The sequence below is a fragment of the Orycteropus afer genome, unplaced genomic scaffold (assembly GCF_000298275.1).
Source record: "Orycteropus afer afer isolate SDZICR_OR568_19922 unplaced genomic scaffold, OryAfe1.0 scaffold00002, whole genome shotgun sequence".
NCBI classification, from domain to species: domain Eukaryota; kingdom Metazoa; phylum Chordata; class Mammalia; order Tubulidentata; family Orycteropodidae; genus Orycteropus; species Orycteropus afer.
In genome coordinates this window covers 11,484,382-11,500,815 of record NW_006921589.1, presented here as the reverse complement: position 1 = coordinate 11,500,815, position 16,434 = coordinate 11,484,382, and the positions used below count along the sequence as shown (strand labels likewise).

General features: G+C 38.3%; 1 protein-coding gene and 1 pseudogene across 1 annotated transcript in view; both read right to left on the bottom strand.

The window, feature by feature from the left end:
• USP37 (ubiquitin specific peptidase 37) overlaps positions 1–16,434 on the bottom strand; it is a 79,262-nt gene that overhangs the window by 48,732 nt on the left and 14,096 nt on the right. Inside the window, exons 6-10 of the mRNA XM_007959549.1 lie at positions 13,146–13,243; positions 11,776–11,860; positions 3,397–3,558; positions 271–402; positions 6–129 (exon numbers count right to left, since the gene is read on the bottom strand). Coding sequence (XP_007957740.1) covers positions 6–129; positions 271–402; positions 3,397–3,558; positions 11,776–11,860; positions 13,146–13,243 — 601 coding nt within the window. The remainder of the gene's footprint in view (positions 1–5; positions 130–270; positions 403–3,396; positions 3,559–11,775; positions 11,861–13,145; positions 13,244–16,434) is intronic.
• LOC103213798 lies at positions 6,898–13,928 on the bottom strand (annotated as a pseudogene).

Here is a 16,434-nt window from a genome sequence, read left to right as displayed (position 1 = left end):
CTCACATTCTGCATATAACCAGAAAATCTCTCTGCTGTAGCTGAAATGGCATTTTTCACCTTCTTGAGTAAATCTTTTTTGGTCTCTGAATTACAGATATCTTTTTTAACAAGCAAGTGTGCAAAGCGTCTGGTAAAAGGAAAGACACAAAGAACGCATGTTTTACAGAACATATAAATTACTAACAATGGCACATAAAATTTTAAATATCTAGAATCCATTATTCTATAATCAATGAGGTAAAAGGGTACTCAAGTATCCAATAATTACCTGAGAAGTGCATTGAGTGGAATTTTCTTCCAAGGGATACCTTGCTTAAGCAAATCATTTGCAAATGACTGGAGTGAAAACAGAGACTGTAAAATAGCATTCATATAGCAGGTATTTCCCAAATTGGAAAAGCTGAAATTGAAAGAAATAGTACTTTAGAAGACAACAGCAGTTCCTGAAGTATGTTCAGTACAGCAGAGTTCTCACACTTTGGTATGCATCACAATCGCCTAGAGGGCTTATTAAAATATATATTCTTTGGCTCTACTCTCAGAGTTTCTAACTTAGTATTACCATGTTGTTGTTGTTATTTGCCATGGAGTCGGCCTGACTCATAGCGACCCCTCCTTGGGTTTCTGAGGCAGTATCACTACGGAACTAGGAATGCCCAACCTTCCTTCCGAAGAGTGGCTGGTGGGTTTGAACCGCCAGCCTTGTGGTTAGCAGTCAAGTGCCTTAGGCACTATGCTACCAGAGCTCCTAGTATTACCATAGAGGGCACAAAAATGTGCATTTCTAACAAGTTCCCTGATTATGTGACACTACAGGTCTGGGGCCACCTTTTAAGAACCACTGTACTACATATAGTGCATTATAACAACAGTTTAGTGTAACTGAAAATTACAATTTTCAAATAAATGCAAAACAGGTCTGGGGGGCTTACCCAAGCAGCTATTCACTCTTTTCACAATTTAAATTTTTCCACTGAAATAAAACTTATAGCTTAATAAATTTTTATATACATACTTGCTATTAATATTCCCTATCTCCTACTATTGTTGAAGAGTATATGTGCTTTTATTTTCACTCCTTGTTACTTTTATGGGTTTTTGTTTGCTTTTTAGAGGATACATGAAGAAAATCAGAATTGGCAGCTTCCATTATCCTCTGGACCTACCAGGTCTCTCCTCAGTGTTGTTTTTTGTTAAAGAGTTTTATAGTCTTGTAAGGGAGCTCTGGATGCACAGTGGTTAAAGCCGTTGGATGCTAACCAAAAGAATGACAGTTCGAACCTATCAGAACTCGTGGAAGATAGACATGGCAGTCTGCTTCCATAAAGATTTATAGCCTTGGAAACCCTATAGGGCAATTCTAGTCTGTTCTATAGGATTGCTATGAGTCAGAATCAACTCTATGGCAGTGGGTTTTGGTCTGGTTAGCCTTGGACACTTGCTGTAATTCCTAGAAGGACGACAACCAAAAGGAAAGCAGTGATCCTAGAAATGGGCATAGGCACTGCACAGAAATAAAAGAATCACTGGAGGGACAGGGAGTCTTGGAGCACAAAGGGTGGGCACCTGAAGAGGTTATCAAAAGACTCTGAAGGGAATAAATGACGAAGACCAGAAGCAGACCATAAAATACACGAAAGGAAGCAAAAGGAAAATGAGACAATTAAGACCAAAGTAGACAGATACACAAGACCTGGATGTAGAATGGTCCAAAAATGGGACAGATAGGTCCAACCTTCCTTCCGAGTGGCTGGTGGGTTTGAACCGCTAGCCTTCTGGTTAGCAGTCGAGTGCCTTGCCACTACGCTACCAGAGATAGCAACATAATAAATTGAGACAGGCCAATCAGAATGAAGAAAGGAAATTAAGTATTAAATGTGAAAGCAAAGTAAAAGATGGACTAGAAAAAGATAAGGATCAAATAAATCAACAGGTAAGCAGAGAAAAGTGAAATGCTTTCACTGCAAATTTTATGTTATTTTCTGTTAACATATTAAGCGTATAAATGATTATGGATAGGCAAAATAGGCAGATACCACACATTTAGGTATAGAGGCAAGTGTGACGGTGGTATAAAACAATAATTTCAATGAGATTAAAAAAAAAAAAAAAAAAACTGGTAGATTTGGGTCAGAAGGAAGACTGGGCCATCCACTTCTGCAGTGATATTGCCTCAGAAACCCAAGGAGGGGTCGCTATGATTGGATCCAACTCAACAGCAGTGAATATGGTTTTTGAGTTTGATAGATATAGGAGGGGAGCTCGATTTGGTAATAAGAAAAAAAATGTAAAGTACCTTCCTTAGTCTTAGCAATTCTACTTCCAAAAATCTGCCCTACAGAAAAGTTTCAACAAGTATTAAAAACATGTGTAGACATGTATGTGGGTGCTCAGGTGGTGTAGTGCCTAAGGCATGTGACTGCTAACCAGAAGGCTGGTGGTTCAAACCCATCAGCCACTCCTCAGAAGGAAGACTGGGTAACCTACTGCCGTAGAGATACTGCCTCAGAAACCCAAGGAGGAGTCGCCATGAGTCAGTGAATATGTGTGTGTGTGAATACGTATATATGTGTATGTTTGTTGAGTATTTTTTTTAAATGTACGTACGTACATACACATATATACGTATATACGTATTCACACACACACACACACACATTTACTGTAGTGTCAAATTTAACTGTGAAAAAAGGAAAACCAAAATCAACATGGTTTAAAGTTTAAAGTTCTATGTATTTACATATGAAGAAGATGCCCAGAGTTCATGTGGAGTGAAAAAATCAGGGAACAGAGTAGCAGTTGAGCATAGTGGTTGGTTGAGAATGCAACTGAAGTTCAACTGCCTCAATTTATTGGTGCTTTATTACTGACTGTACCACCTTAATTTACATCTTTAGGCCTTAATTACTTTATCTACACAAGGAGATTTCTAATACACCTACCTCATAGACCTGTTGAGAGGAACTGAAGAAAAATAACCTCTGTAAACCCTTAGCACAAAGTATCTGGCACAAAAGTGCTTTATGTACAATACTTACTATTATTATTAGTTACCATATTATGATCTGATTTTTGTATGGTTAATAAAAATATAAGCATGAAGGGACTGGGAAAGATATAAACATTTCATATTGAAAGTGTATCAGGAATAGGTAGGATGAAGTATGTGAGCAGGTAGGAGAACATGTTTTCTACTTTATAATAAATACTATATATTTCAAAACTCAAAAATTGGAGACCAGAAAATGTATTTAACATTACTTATGGATAAGTCATAAGCTTAAATAAGTGAGCTCATCTCCATGTATTTTAAACACTATTCTTTACACCGAGCTAAATACACTTCAGTTAACTCACTTTATAAAAATAAAGCAAAATAAAATAATTTACCTACCCCTGCAGTTGTTGCTGTGGGTGAGAGGAAAGGGGAACTCTTGGTTTGTTCCAGCCAGTATAATCCTGGTTAAATCTCAGTTTTTTAACAGAAAGAGGGGCTGGCTGAGGAAGAAACCCCAAACTTCTTTTGGCAGAGGGAGTTTGGCTTGAAACATTGGTTCTATTAAAAAAAAAAAAAGGAAAATGAAGAAGCCAATTTTGAATGCTTTTTTTCCTCCTAGTAGATTCAGAGAGTGGATATAACGAGATCATAGAGTATCTTTCCTTTCCTAACTGACTTATTTCACTCAGTATGATGTTTTCAAGGTTCATTGATGTTGTGGCACACATCAGGACTTCATCTCTCTTTACGGCTGATACTACTCCATGGTATGTGTATACCACATTTATTTATCAACCTATCTCTAATGGACATTTTCCACTATGAAAATGGTGTGATCGATGCATCTGACCTCCTCCAATTTCATAAGGGGGAAAGAATCACTACCTGCATCAGGCTAAAGCTGATTTCTATGAAGCAAAGGTCAGACACACCTCCTCTCCAACCTTTTAACCAATTCTGACACAAACCATCTCTCTCACAGCACATCTGCTTCTCTGGTGGGTTTGATAATCGCTTGCAATGGCTACACAGACCTGAAATATAACACATGTGATCACGGGGTTCATTAGGGAATTAACAGTTACCATTATGGATCAGGAACAACTCAGGATACAGTTCTTTGGTCAGGACAGCTTCTCAGGCATGACCACAGAGAGTTATCTCCCTGGCCCCTAGCCCTCTTGGACTGGTTCACCCTTGGCTCTGTGTGGACAAGTATTACCAAGTTCTTTAGCACCACTGTAACTGCCCAAAGGACCCTACTTTGCTAGCAAGCCTCTTGCCTGAAGGTGCTCAGCTAGGCCAGGAAGCCCACTGCACTGTCTCCTTGTTCACCTCCTGCCATTTCTCTGCCACTGCTTTTTGTTATCGCTGGTGTTATAGCTCTATCAAAGAGATTCTCAGAACAGGAATCCTGGGTCCAAAGGACATGATCTACTCTAGCTCTTCTTTCTTGATGGTAGTGAGGTGCCCCCTTTCCACCTCTGGGATGGCTAAATGGACTAATCCCCTCATTCAGGTTCCATACACCTTATTGGCATGGTTCCAACCCTGCCAAGTGTGCCATGTACCTTATTTGCATTATTAGCAAGCTATCCGATTGTCGTGGTGGGTTACAAGCACCTTATTTGCACAGCCACCCAGTGATTTGATGACAGTAACAAGAACATGGAGAAAAATTGCATATAAAAGCAATCCAACACATCATATTCATCTTTTGGCTATTATGCACAGTGCTGCAATGAACACTGGTACATAAGTTTGCATTTCTGTCTTTAATTCTTTTAGGTATGTACACCTAGAATAGGGACTAACAGGACATATGGTAGTTCTATGTTCAACTTATAACTCATAGCGACCCCTCCTTGGGTTTCCGAGGCAGTATCTATCGAAGTAGATTGCCCAAGCTTCCTTCTGAGGAGTGGCTGGTGGGTTTGAACCACCAGCCTTCTGATTAGCCGTCAAATGCCTTAGCCACTATGCCACAAGAGCTCCTATTTTTCTCTCTAGTACACTTTAAATCTGTCTTTACCCATTATCTACAATGTGGATTTTTAAGTTTCTGTTGCTTGCTGTTTGTTAAAGAGGACTTCCTTCTCATCCATAATTTCTTTGAGTATTTTCTTGCTTCCATTCTCCTTAGTCTCTTCTTTCAGAATACTATTAAAACATGGTCCCTTGACTTCATTTACATTTACCATCTTATGTCTGTGCTGCATTCTATGAACATGCCTTCTTGGTGTTTAGTAGTTGCCTCAGACTGGCCCTCTAAGTTGCACAGGACTTTACATTATGGGTTAACAGTTCTTGCCCCTAAGCAGGTAACACTAACGCAGGTCCAAGTCATTGCAAATCCTATTTTCCTATTTTCGCTCTCTCCTCAGGGAACATCAGGCAAGCAGCACATTTGTGATTACAATCCCAGGTAGTTATACAGAAGTGTTTTCCCCTCGTTTACTAATGCAGCAAGCAGTTTCAGATACCCAGCTACAACTTCATGTAAGAAAAAAAGTTCTGGTCTGGGGTCATCCTTCCAATTTTATGTTGGTTTTGAAGCCCCAGCTCTCAATACTTGACTCCAGGCTCAGCTGTCCATATGCTTTATGATTTCAGTCTTCGTTCAGTATTAGTTTTCTCACTGAGCTGGAAATTTTCACCTTACCTTTGAGCACACCTTTGCATGAGAAAAGTTCATCTTCTCAATCACTTCTATGTGGAATGTATATGGTTATGCTATTAACCTTGAGAAGAAATATGTATTGTTTTTAATGAACACTTTACAAATGAAATTTAATGGTTCTTTCTTTTTAAATTTAAGATTTTTCTAATAAGCAGAAACCTGCCAAGTTTTCTCTCTCAAATGTGTATTTAGTTACCACTGCAGTCATAAAGTACAAGCACACAAAGTGCAAAATTCTGCTTTTCACTGCTATGTGGGGTACTTAAGACCGACTATTCCTAAACCTACAATATAAAATTCCTTAATAATTTCATTTGAATAATCAAGATGTTTTTACCACTTTGATTAAATTCGAATAAAAAAATGATATAAGTCACTAAACAGCATGTAAGGAACTCTCTACTAGTATAACACTTAAGCACTCGACTGCTAATAGACAAGTTAGCAGTTTGAATATACCCAACAAAGACCTGGCAATGCATTCCCAGATTACAGCCTAGGAAACTCACTATATAGGGAAATTCTACTTTATCAGATGGGTTCACTATGAGTCAAAATCAACAGCAATGAACAAACAGCACACATCTTACACACTGACATTACTCTCATTTTTTATATTTATCATCTCTTTTCTGTGCTGTATTCCATGATCACATCTTCTTGACAAGTGGCTGTTGGTTGTTGTTGTTGTTGTTATGTGCCATCAAGTTGGACCCAACTCACAGCGACCCCTCCTTGGGTTTGAACCACTAGCCTTCTGGTTAGCAGTCAAGTGCCTTAGGTACTACGCTACCAGAGCTCCTTGACAAGTGCTTATCTGAAATGTACTAAGCACTGACAAGTGCTTAGTAACTGTCAGATATTTACATCCAATAAATCCCCAAAAATAAATAAATAAAAATAAGCTACAGCTATAGAACCAGTAGTTACAGTTCAGATTTGCCTTTTCCAACAAAAGATACTCACTGACATGAAACTTTTGTTTTTTAAAGAAGGCACTTTATTCTTTAAAAATTAATAATTCTTTAAAAATTAATAAATTTTGGTATAGTGTGGAATTTTTTATTTCACTGAGAATTATTTTATGAACATTCTGGTCAACAATATGCTGTAACATATTTTGATGCTTGTTAGCCTTTTAACATTTTAAAGTTAGCTTGGCATACATTTTAAAGAATTTGGTTTTCAAATGTACCGCTAACACAATCAGTTATAGTTTACATTCCATTGTAAATAGGTCCTCTGCCACCTTCGGTTACCACCCAGTTAATATTCTGACTTGGATCTTTAATATCACATGATTTACAATGCACACAGCTCTGAGCATTTATCTGTAATCAAAATCCATCACCCTAGTCTAAAGGAGCAAATTCATAAACTCCTGCAGGGCAGAATCCTGCTTGGGCCATCATATATCCACAGCTTTCTATTTACAGGTATTTTCTCATCCTTTTAGGGTTAAATGTGCTGGCTGATCATGTTCATGATTAGAATCACTCAGAGCCATACATGTTATTCCATAGGTGTGCAATCCTTGGCTGGCCATAGCTGATTAGATTCGAGACTTTTATATGTTTTACAGTAATAGCTCTATTTCTCTAAATACACAGCAAAATATTTCAGTGTAAATCATCCCTCCCCATACACCCAATATTCGATGGCAGGATGGTCTCAAATTACTAACATGATTTCTTAAAACTGTCTTCATATTTAGTTACATGGAATCCTGCTGTCTTTGATTGGATAGTTTCTCTAGTTGCTTAAAAGTAAATTCTGTTGCCAAAAATTTCATTGTTGTATGGCTATTGGGCAATCCTACTTCCGTAGTGATAACTGCCTCGGAAACCCAAGGAAGGGTCGCTAGGAGTCGGGGCCGACTCTATGGCAAATAACAATAACAACAACATAGCTAATTAGTAACCAATCAGAAAGATGAGCCTGGGTATTGATGGAAAACCACTTTCCTTGAAAGCTCTGGCTCCATATGCAATTCTTTTTCCACCTTCCAATGTTGGTTGAATGCTGGGATAGTGTTTCCACCTCTGGAACTTTCTAAATGGACTCAACTTTGTAAATTCTAAATGGATTTTGACAGTCTCCACCAACCACAACGCCAGGAGTTACCAGGGGTTCACCTTCATCTAAATGGTAAGAAGAAACATCCTCCGTAAGTCTGTCTAAGGGTCAACTAACAGTGTGATCTAATCTCCCAAATTTCTACTTCTTTTGTTAAATAATTCATTAACTGCTTCAGTCCAAGTCCATAGCTTTCGGGATCACTATTAGCCCTCAAATAAAATCAATTTTCCTATATAGTTGCTTGGCTAGATGTCCACAGCAATCTTCTGCAAAAATTATGAGACTTAGGAATATAGTTCCAGTCCTCTTTCAAACGTTATCTTTGGTGCACCATAGTTTTGTAACCTTACATCATTAGTGTAGATGTACATCACCACTACCATCTTCAGAAAAAAGGACCTCAGTAACAGCATAACCAGGAACACTTCAACACCAAGGGCTTCTGCTTGCTTTCCCATCCAGCTCACTCTATGTCCTCTGGTACAATGAATCACTTTTATCTTACCTTCCTAGCCATGGTCTTATAACACCCATTAAATGACCAGCTTATTGTTGTTGTTGTTTGGTGCCACTCAGTTGTCTCTGACTCAGCAATTCTATGCATAACAGAACAAGACACTTACCACTTGTGCACCATCCTCACAGTCCTTACTAAACCTGAGTCCATTGTTGCAGCCACTGTGTCAATCCATCTCTTGAGGGTCTTCCCCTTTTTCACTGACTCCATTTAACCAAGCATGATATCGTTCTCCAGGGAATGGTCTGTTCTGACAACAAGACCGAAGTAGGTGAGACAAAGTCTGGCCATTCTCGCTTCCCAAGAGCATTCCAGCTGCACTTCTTTCAGGACAGGTTTGTTAGTTCTTCTGGCAGTACTGGTACTTGTACTCTTTGCCAGCATCACATCACAAAAGCATAACCCTCCTTTGGTCTTCCCTTTTCAATGTCCAGCTTTCACATGCATATGAGACAACTAAAAATACCATGGCTTGGGTTAGGCATACCTTAGTCTTCAACAAGACATCTTTGCTCTTCAGCACTTTGAAGTGGTCTTTTACAGATTTGCCCAGTGCGATACAACAACTGATTTCTTGACTGCTGCTTCCATGGTGATGATCGTGGATCCAAGTAATATGAAATCTTTGACAGCTTCAATCTTTTCTTCATTTATCATGACGCTACTTATTAGTTCAATTGTGAGGATTTTCATTTTCTTTATGTTGAAGTGTAGTCCATACTGCAGACAGTAGTCTTTAATCCTCATCAGTAAGTACTTCAAGTCATCTACACTTTCAGCAAGCAAGGTTGTGTCATCTGCATAGCGCAGGCTGTTAATGAGCCTTCTGCCAATCCTGCTGTTCTGCTTCATACAGTCCAGCTTCTCGGATTATTTGCTCAGCATACTGATCGAGTAAGTATGGTGAAAGGATACAACCCTGACACACTCCCTTCCTGATTTTAAACCCCTTGTTCTGTTCGAATGACAGCCTACTGGTCTATGTGCAGGTTCCTCATGAGCACAATTAAGTGTTATGGAATCTCCATTCTTTTCAGTTTTATGCATAATTTATTATAACCCATACAATCGAATGGTTTTGCATACCTAATAAAACACAAGTAAACAACTTTCTGGTATTTGTTGCTTTCAGCCAAGATCCATCTGACATCAGCAATGATATCTCATTCCACATCCTCTTTTGAATCCAGCTTGCATATCTGAAAGTTCCTTGTCAATACCCTGCTACAACTGTTTTTGAATTATCTTCAGCAAAATTTTACTTGCAAGCTATACTCCTAGTTCCTGATCATATGACACCTCCTGAAACAGATGAGCATCAACCAATTCTTTTTTGTACAGTGACTCTGTGTATTCCTTCCATCTTCTTCTGATGACTTTCTGCATTATTCAATATTTTGCCCACAGAATCTTTCAATATTGCAACTTGAGGACTCCGGAGATTGTATGACAGAATTTTGCAACACCAACGACTTATTCATTGCAAATACCGTTTTTCAACAGAGGCCTATACACATAATACACAAATCAGATCAACTACATCTGTGGAAAGAGACAATGGAGAAGCTCAATATCTTCAGCCAAAACAAGGCCAGGAGCTGAATGTGAACAGATGATCAATTGCTCATATGTGAATTCAAGTTGAAGCTGAAGAAAATTAAAACAAGTCCATGAGAGCCAATATATAATCTTGATCATATCCCATCTGAATTTAGAGACCATGTGAAGAATAGATTTGATACACTGAACATTAATGACTGAAAACCAGATGAATTGAGGGATGACATCAATAACATCATATAAGAAGAAAGCAAAAGGTTATTAAAAAGACAGGAAAGGAAGAAAAGACCAAAATGGACGTCGTAAGAGACTCTGAAACTTGCTGTTAAATGGAGAGTAGCTAAAGTACAAATGACTGGCTGGGACTATGCAAATAAGGTATGCGGAATTTCTGCAGGGGCTGCTAATGCAAAACAATGCATGAAGTCTCCTTGTGGGGAATTGGTCAGTTTCCCATTCCTGCTAGGCATAAAAAGAGCCAGTCCTACAGGTTGAGGGGGAAGCGCACTTCCATCAGGAAAATCCAGGAGCAAAGTATGTCCTTTGGACCCAGGGCCCCTGCACTGAGAACCTCCTAGACCCAAAAGACAGAGAGTTTTAACACTGTAGGCAGCAGCAGCATGAGGTTGCAGCAACACAGGACCAACATGGTACTGGACCAGGAGATGAATGAAGTGGGCTCATCAACCCACAGAGTGAGAGAGTTTGGGACAGGAGGCTTCCTGGTGGGGTGGGGTGCCTCTGGGCACTTACCAGCGGAGCTAAAGAGCTGTAATACTTGCCCGAGCAGGGCAAAAGCCAGGTTTGAGCAGGGCCCTGCAGTAACAGAGAAGAAACTGTCCAGATTTGAAAAAATATCCTGAGTTCTTCCTGTTGCTTCCAAGTTGATCCTGATCCTGAATTGTAACCTGTTCCTTCCCTAATAAATCCCATAATTGTGAGTATTGTCTGTGAGTACTGTGTGGCTACTGCAACATATTATTGAACCTAGGAGAGAAGTACAGTGTGTCATAGGAAGACAGCTAGTGTCAGAATTGGTAAAACGTTAGAAAGTGGAGGTATATCTGACCTCTACCTCATAGGAATCAGCTTTGGGCTTATGCTGATGCTGATTATCTTCTACCCCAAAGTTAGACAAGGTCTGATGCCACCATTTTACATGTCCCAAGAGCACAATGCAATTGTTATCATTATTCATCAGAAGACTAGGAAGAATTCGACAGAACTTCAGTATTTCTGTTAAAATTCCTTATTTGTCTTCTGTTATAAGAGTTTCAAGTAGAGTCTTTTTCTCCTTCCAGTCTGGTAACAGTTCTTCAAAAGCACATGGATAAAGATAAGTCCCTGAAAGAGTATAAGCTCCTATTTTTGAGTAGCTTTCTCCAAAAGACACCCAAGGGGGTCCTTTACATTTTTAGCAACCAATTGCTTTAGACAAATTGCTGTAGAGAGCCCTATAGGGTCTGCACCAACTATTACTATATCTGCTTCCTCTGCAAACCTCCCCATGTTCACTCCTTCCCATATTTTTTTCTTATTTTGGGGATAAATAGTATAGAGATTATAGGTATTATATAAGTTCAAGACCATATTGTAGCACACAGAGGTACAGAATTTTTTAAAATTTTTAAGGCATTTAAGCACTGATATTTTAGGCAGGACATCATGATTAGCAGAATAACATGTTCATAATAACCAGGGCCCTCTTTCCCTAGACATCAGTTTATTCATTTGCTAAAAAATTTTAAAAGGAACAGCTTGAACTAAAATATTTCTAGAGTGTTTTCTAAATAAAATGTCATGATTCTATGATTCTCTTAACCATTTTGTTATTTTAAATGAGGGTATTCACTGTGAGCATAATGTATAGCCTACCTCATAATTTAATTATCAAAGAAATTTCTTCAAGCTCTTCACAAAGCATAGAACCAATGCATACCTGTCTAGGTTAGTGCTGCCAGAAGAGTAGTCTTTGGATCCAGTTCTGCTACTATAAAAGGATGATGACTGTAAAGGTAAAAGTCCTATAAAACAAATGAACACAGGAAAAAAAAAATTAATTCCTAAGTCAATCATTCAAATTGATTTAATAATAAAATTATACCTTTTGGGGGGGCATTATACCATTGGGCTTGTCTGTATTTTTTCCTTCTGTCAAAGTAACACATATACATAATAAAAGGTTAAAATAGCCAAAAAAAAAAAAGGTTATAATAACAAAGTAATACCCCCGCCCTACAGTTCTGTATATTCTTCTGATTTCTAACTCTTTTTAGTTTTTCTGATTTCCTTTGTAGCTTTAAATAATATATTTCTTCTATATCCTGATTTCAAACGTTATCAAATGAATCCCTACATGAAAAATTAGAAACGTCTCACTTCACCCCTACGACTCCTCTCACCACCCAGTTATTAACTGTGCTACTTTAGTTCTTTTGCTGATTAATTCTGTACCTTTAACTCTTGAACACCCACTTCCTTCTCTCTCTTCTTCTCTTCTACAGATGTGCCTTAACTTCAACACTACTAATGCGTATAGCATTTTCAAGTCTTTTGTGTTCTACCAGTTGCTTTTAAAAGCTGAAAAACCAGTAAGTAGTGTTTACGTCATATAAGTATTATTTACTTCAGTAAGAACTGTATCAGAGATAATTCCTTCTGAAGGGCTCCAATGTCACAACTCCAAAGAACTCAAAAGAGAGTGTTCCTAGAGTTCTAATCAACTGGATTCTCTTGAATTATCAATTCCTCGAAAGCATGTCATATTTTAGCTTGTTTCAATTTAATTTCAAGTTGACATGTATTTAAATCCATACAAAATATTTCCATGTTTAAGAATTTCAGAGGGTCAGAAATATATGTAAGTGTGGGGAAACTGACAAGAATTCATAGACAGATCAAGTTACATTTTTTTAAAAAAACAAGGCAAAAAGATTAAATAACTGCTTTAGGCATTAACTTCAACATTTTCTCCTGAAGCTCCTAATAAGTAGCAACACTGATAAATTTTAATGTCAACCACTTTTAACTTCTCTGGTTCATTCTATGGTTGAAGTACTGTGACAATGACAGAATTCAATTCTATGGAAGAAGATAAAGACTAGATTCCCTGTAAACAGAAGTTGCATCATCTAATACTTTAAAATATTTTAGCCAAGTGCTGGGTACAAATAGGTTGGCCAATAACTAGTATTGAATTATGTAGGATTTCTGAATAATGTAGAGAGATACGCGCTTAGCTTTTTATTTCTGGTCTAATAGATTACAAAATAAGATAAATGAGTATTTTCATAAAGACCAAACATTTACCTGATGTCCTGTTCTCTTCTGACTGCTTCAAACTCAGCTGTTTCTCTCTACTGCTGGTTAAATACTTTCTTGAGTTATCTGTCATAGCCTTGTTGTTCCTATAGTTAATAATTTTAAATCAATACAACATTGTTAATACTCTTAAAACAATATAAAATACAACATCAAATACTGTTCTTCCTTTTAAATAGCTATCATTAAAAAAAATTAATTTACATTTCACATGCTGAATTGATTGATATACTTGAAAGTTAGGTTAGAAGGTGTTAAAGTCTCAAGAGGCTCACTACTTAAAGCAAATGAGAATCATGAAAATAACCTTTCATTACTGAGTCAAGAACCAATCCCACTCATGCCCCTGGTAATTAAGATAAAACAAAGGGGAATTTTCTTTATATAAAAGTCCAGAGACAGCAAGATTTCAGAGACAGTAAGATTGTAGAGACTTTTTTGGCCAAAAACAAGACCAGATGAAATGATTCAGCAACTAAGGCCAAAAGAAATTTCTAAAAATTATTCAAGCTTAGTACTTTTATAAAGTAAAATAAACTAACACAAAATGTTCTTGTAATTTATATGGGTTTCAAATAGTATTTACTAAATGGCAACAATACTTCAATTCATAGCGATTAAAATATTTTAAGTTTGTGAACACCTAAGTTAAAATTTCTTAAATAAGCCCATTTTTCCCCTCTATTATCCCCAAACATATGAACCTATGTAAGTAATGTCCACTCAGATAAATCTTCATGCTGTTATTAAACATGCTAATTTTAGGGGAACCATTATAAATTAAGCTTGAGCAGTCAACATAGATACCAACATCCAAATTTCCATTTTTATGTCCTCTCGTTCACATCCCCCAGCCCCAACTTCAAAAGCCAGAACCTAGGACTCTTAGTCACAAGACTGCCCTCAAGCTACTAGAGATACTTTGACTATACTCTCAGAGAGTCATAAGTAAAGTCAGGTACTACAGTATAGAAGGAGCTCTGGTAGCATAGTGCCTAAAGCACCTGACTGCTAACCAGAAGGCTTGTGGTTCAAACCCACCAGCCACTCCTCGGAAGGAAGATGGAGCAATCTACTTCTGTAGTCAGACTGCCTCGGAAACCCAAGGAGCGGTCGCGGTCGATATGAGTTGGGTCCGCCTCGAGGGCACATAACAACAACAAGACAACCAGTTCCCTTGCTTTAGATAAAGTGGAATTTACATGACAGATTCCCCTCTGGAATTAGGATGAAGCCTAACCCTTGCAAGACTTCTGTCTGAGATTATATCCATGCTTGATTTCCTGTCCTTCACTGTCTTGCTCTCGCTACCCCCTTACTGGTCTCTCCTGAAATTACTTCCTTAATAAATCATTTCCACATTAATCTCCACTCAGGGTCTGCATTTACGGAACATGATCTATAATAGCTGGTACTAGAAGTAAGCCTAGGAAGTGGACTCTAACATCTAATTTCTTTTAAGATATTAACTAAGGTACCAAATGATAACTTCATAGTAAGTTTTCTCCCCCAACCACTTGCTGTTGAGTGAATTCTGACTCATGGTGATCCCACGTTGTCAACGTGGAACTGTCCTCCATAGGGTTTTTTCCTTTTTGTGTACATTTTATTGTGGTTTCAGGTGAAAGTTTACAAAGTAAATTAGTTTTCCATTTAACAATTTATAAATAGATTGCTTTGTGACATTGGTTGCAATCCCCTCAATGTGTCAGCACTCTTCCCACTTTCACCTTGCATTCCTGGTTTCCATTAGCCCAGCTTTCCTTCTCCTTCCTGCCTTCTGAATTTTGCTTTTGGGCAAATGCTGCCCTTTCAGTCTTATACACTCTTTTTTTTTTTTTTTTTGCATATAATGCACACAAGTAAACATGCATAGGCTTGGGGGGGCGTTGTAAGGCTTGCCAAAAAAAAATAAAATAAAATAAAAAACAAGCTTGCCAAAAAAAAAAAAAAAACTTATAGAGTGTGCATTAGGAGCTCCAGTGGCGTACTGCCTACAGCATTTGACTGCTAACCAGATGGCTGGTGGCTGAAATCCACCAAGAACTCCTTAGAAGGGAGAGTAGGCAATCTACTTCTGTAAAGATACTGCCTCAGAAAGTCAAGGAGGGGTTGCTATGAGTATGAATCAACTCAACAGCAGTGAGTTTGGTTTGAATGTGTGTGTTGTTTGTGTAAAAATATGGTAGTTGAATGTTCTGAGGAGCCTGGCCCTCATGGGTGTTACTGTTCATTTTACAGGCCTGTCTAATGTTTGGCTGTAAGGTGATCTCTCCAGGAGTGGGTTCATTTCTAAGTTTGAAGGGTATCTAAGGCCCATAGTCTCTGGGGTTTCACCAGTTTCTATCAGATATCAGACCAGTAAATCTGATCATTTTTATGACTTTTAATTTTGTTCTACATTTTTCTCTCACTCTGTCTGGAACCGTCTATTGTCATCACAGGTAGAGTGGTTGGTAGTGGGAGCCAGGCACCATCAAGTTCTAGCTCCCCAGGGTTTTCAAAGACTGGTATTTTGGAGACTGCCAGGCCCTTCTCTGAGGCACCTCTGGTATACTTGAACCTCTAATCTTTCAGGGAGCAGCCAAGCATGTAAACCATTTGCCTGACCCAGGGACTCCCTTTCTTCTCCTGAAAACCCAAAACTCCTCACATGATGGGGAAGACGATCATGACCTCCTTATTGCAGATCTATCCCCTTTTGTTCAACCTAGAAAATACCTCTGAAAGTTTCATGCTCCTTGCCTAGAACGTACTGAGTGCTCATATCCTTTCACCTCCTAAGCCATACTGACTTTTCATATATGGTTAAAACATACACATACACACATACATACACACACACATATACGCTAAGAGTAAAAGGAATAGGAAAGTGTGGTAATTAAGGTTATGTGTCAACTTGGCTGGGCCTGGGTTTGAGTGGCTGGGCAGCTGGATATAGTTATTCCTCATGATGAGACTGGTAATCAACTTCACAGTGGAATCCACTGTGAGCAGCTAAGTAGCTGCCTTAGGGATGTAGTCTGCTTCCAGTATGTAAGCAGCAGCTTTTTTTTTTTTCCTTTTTGACTCCAGGGTAAATGTTAACCAGAGATGGGCAAATTACAGCCCACCAGCTAAATCTGGCCCACTGTCTGTTTTTCTTTTTTTTTAATTTTATTTTGATTTGGGTGAAGATTTATAGAGTAAATTCACTTTTCATACAGCAGTTCACATATACTTTGTCTCATGTCATTGACCAAAATCTACAATGCAACAGCTCCCCTCCCGCTTC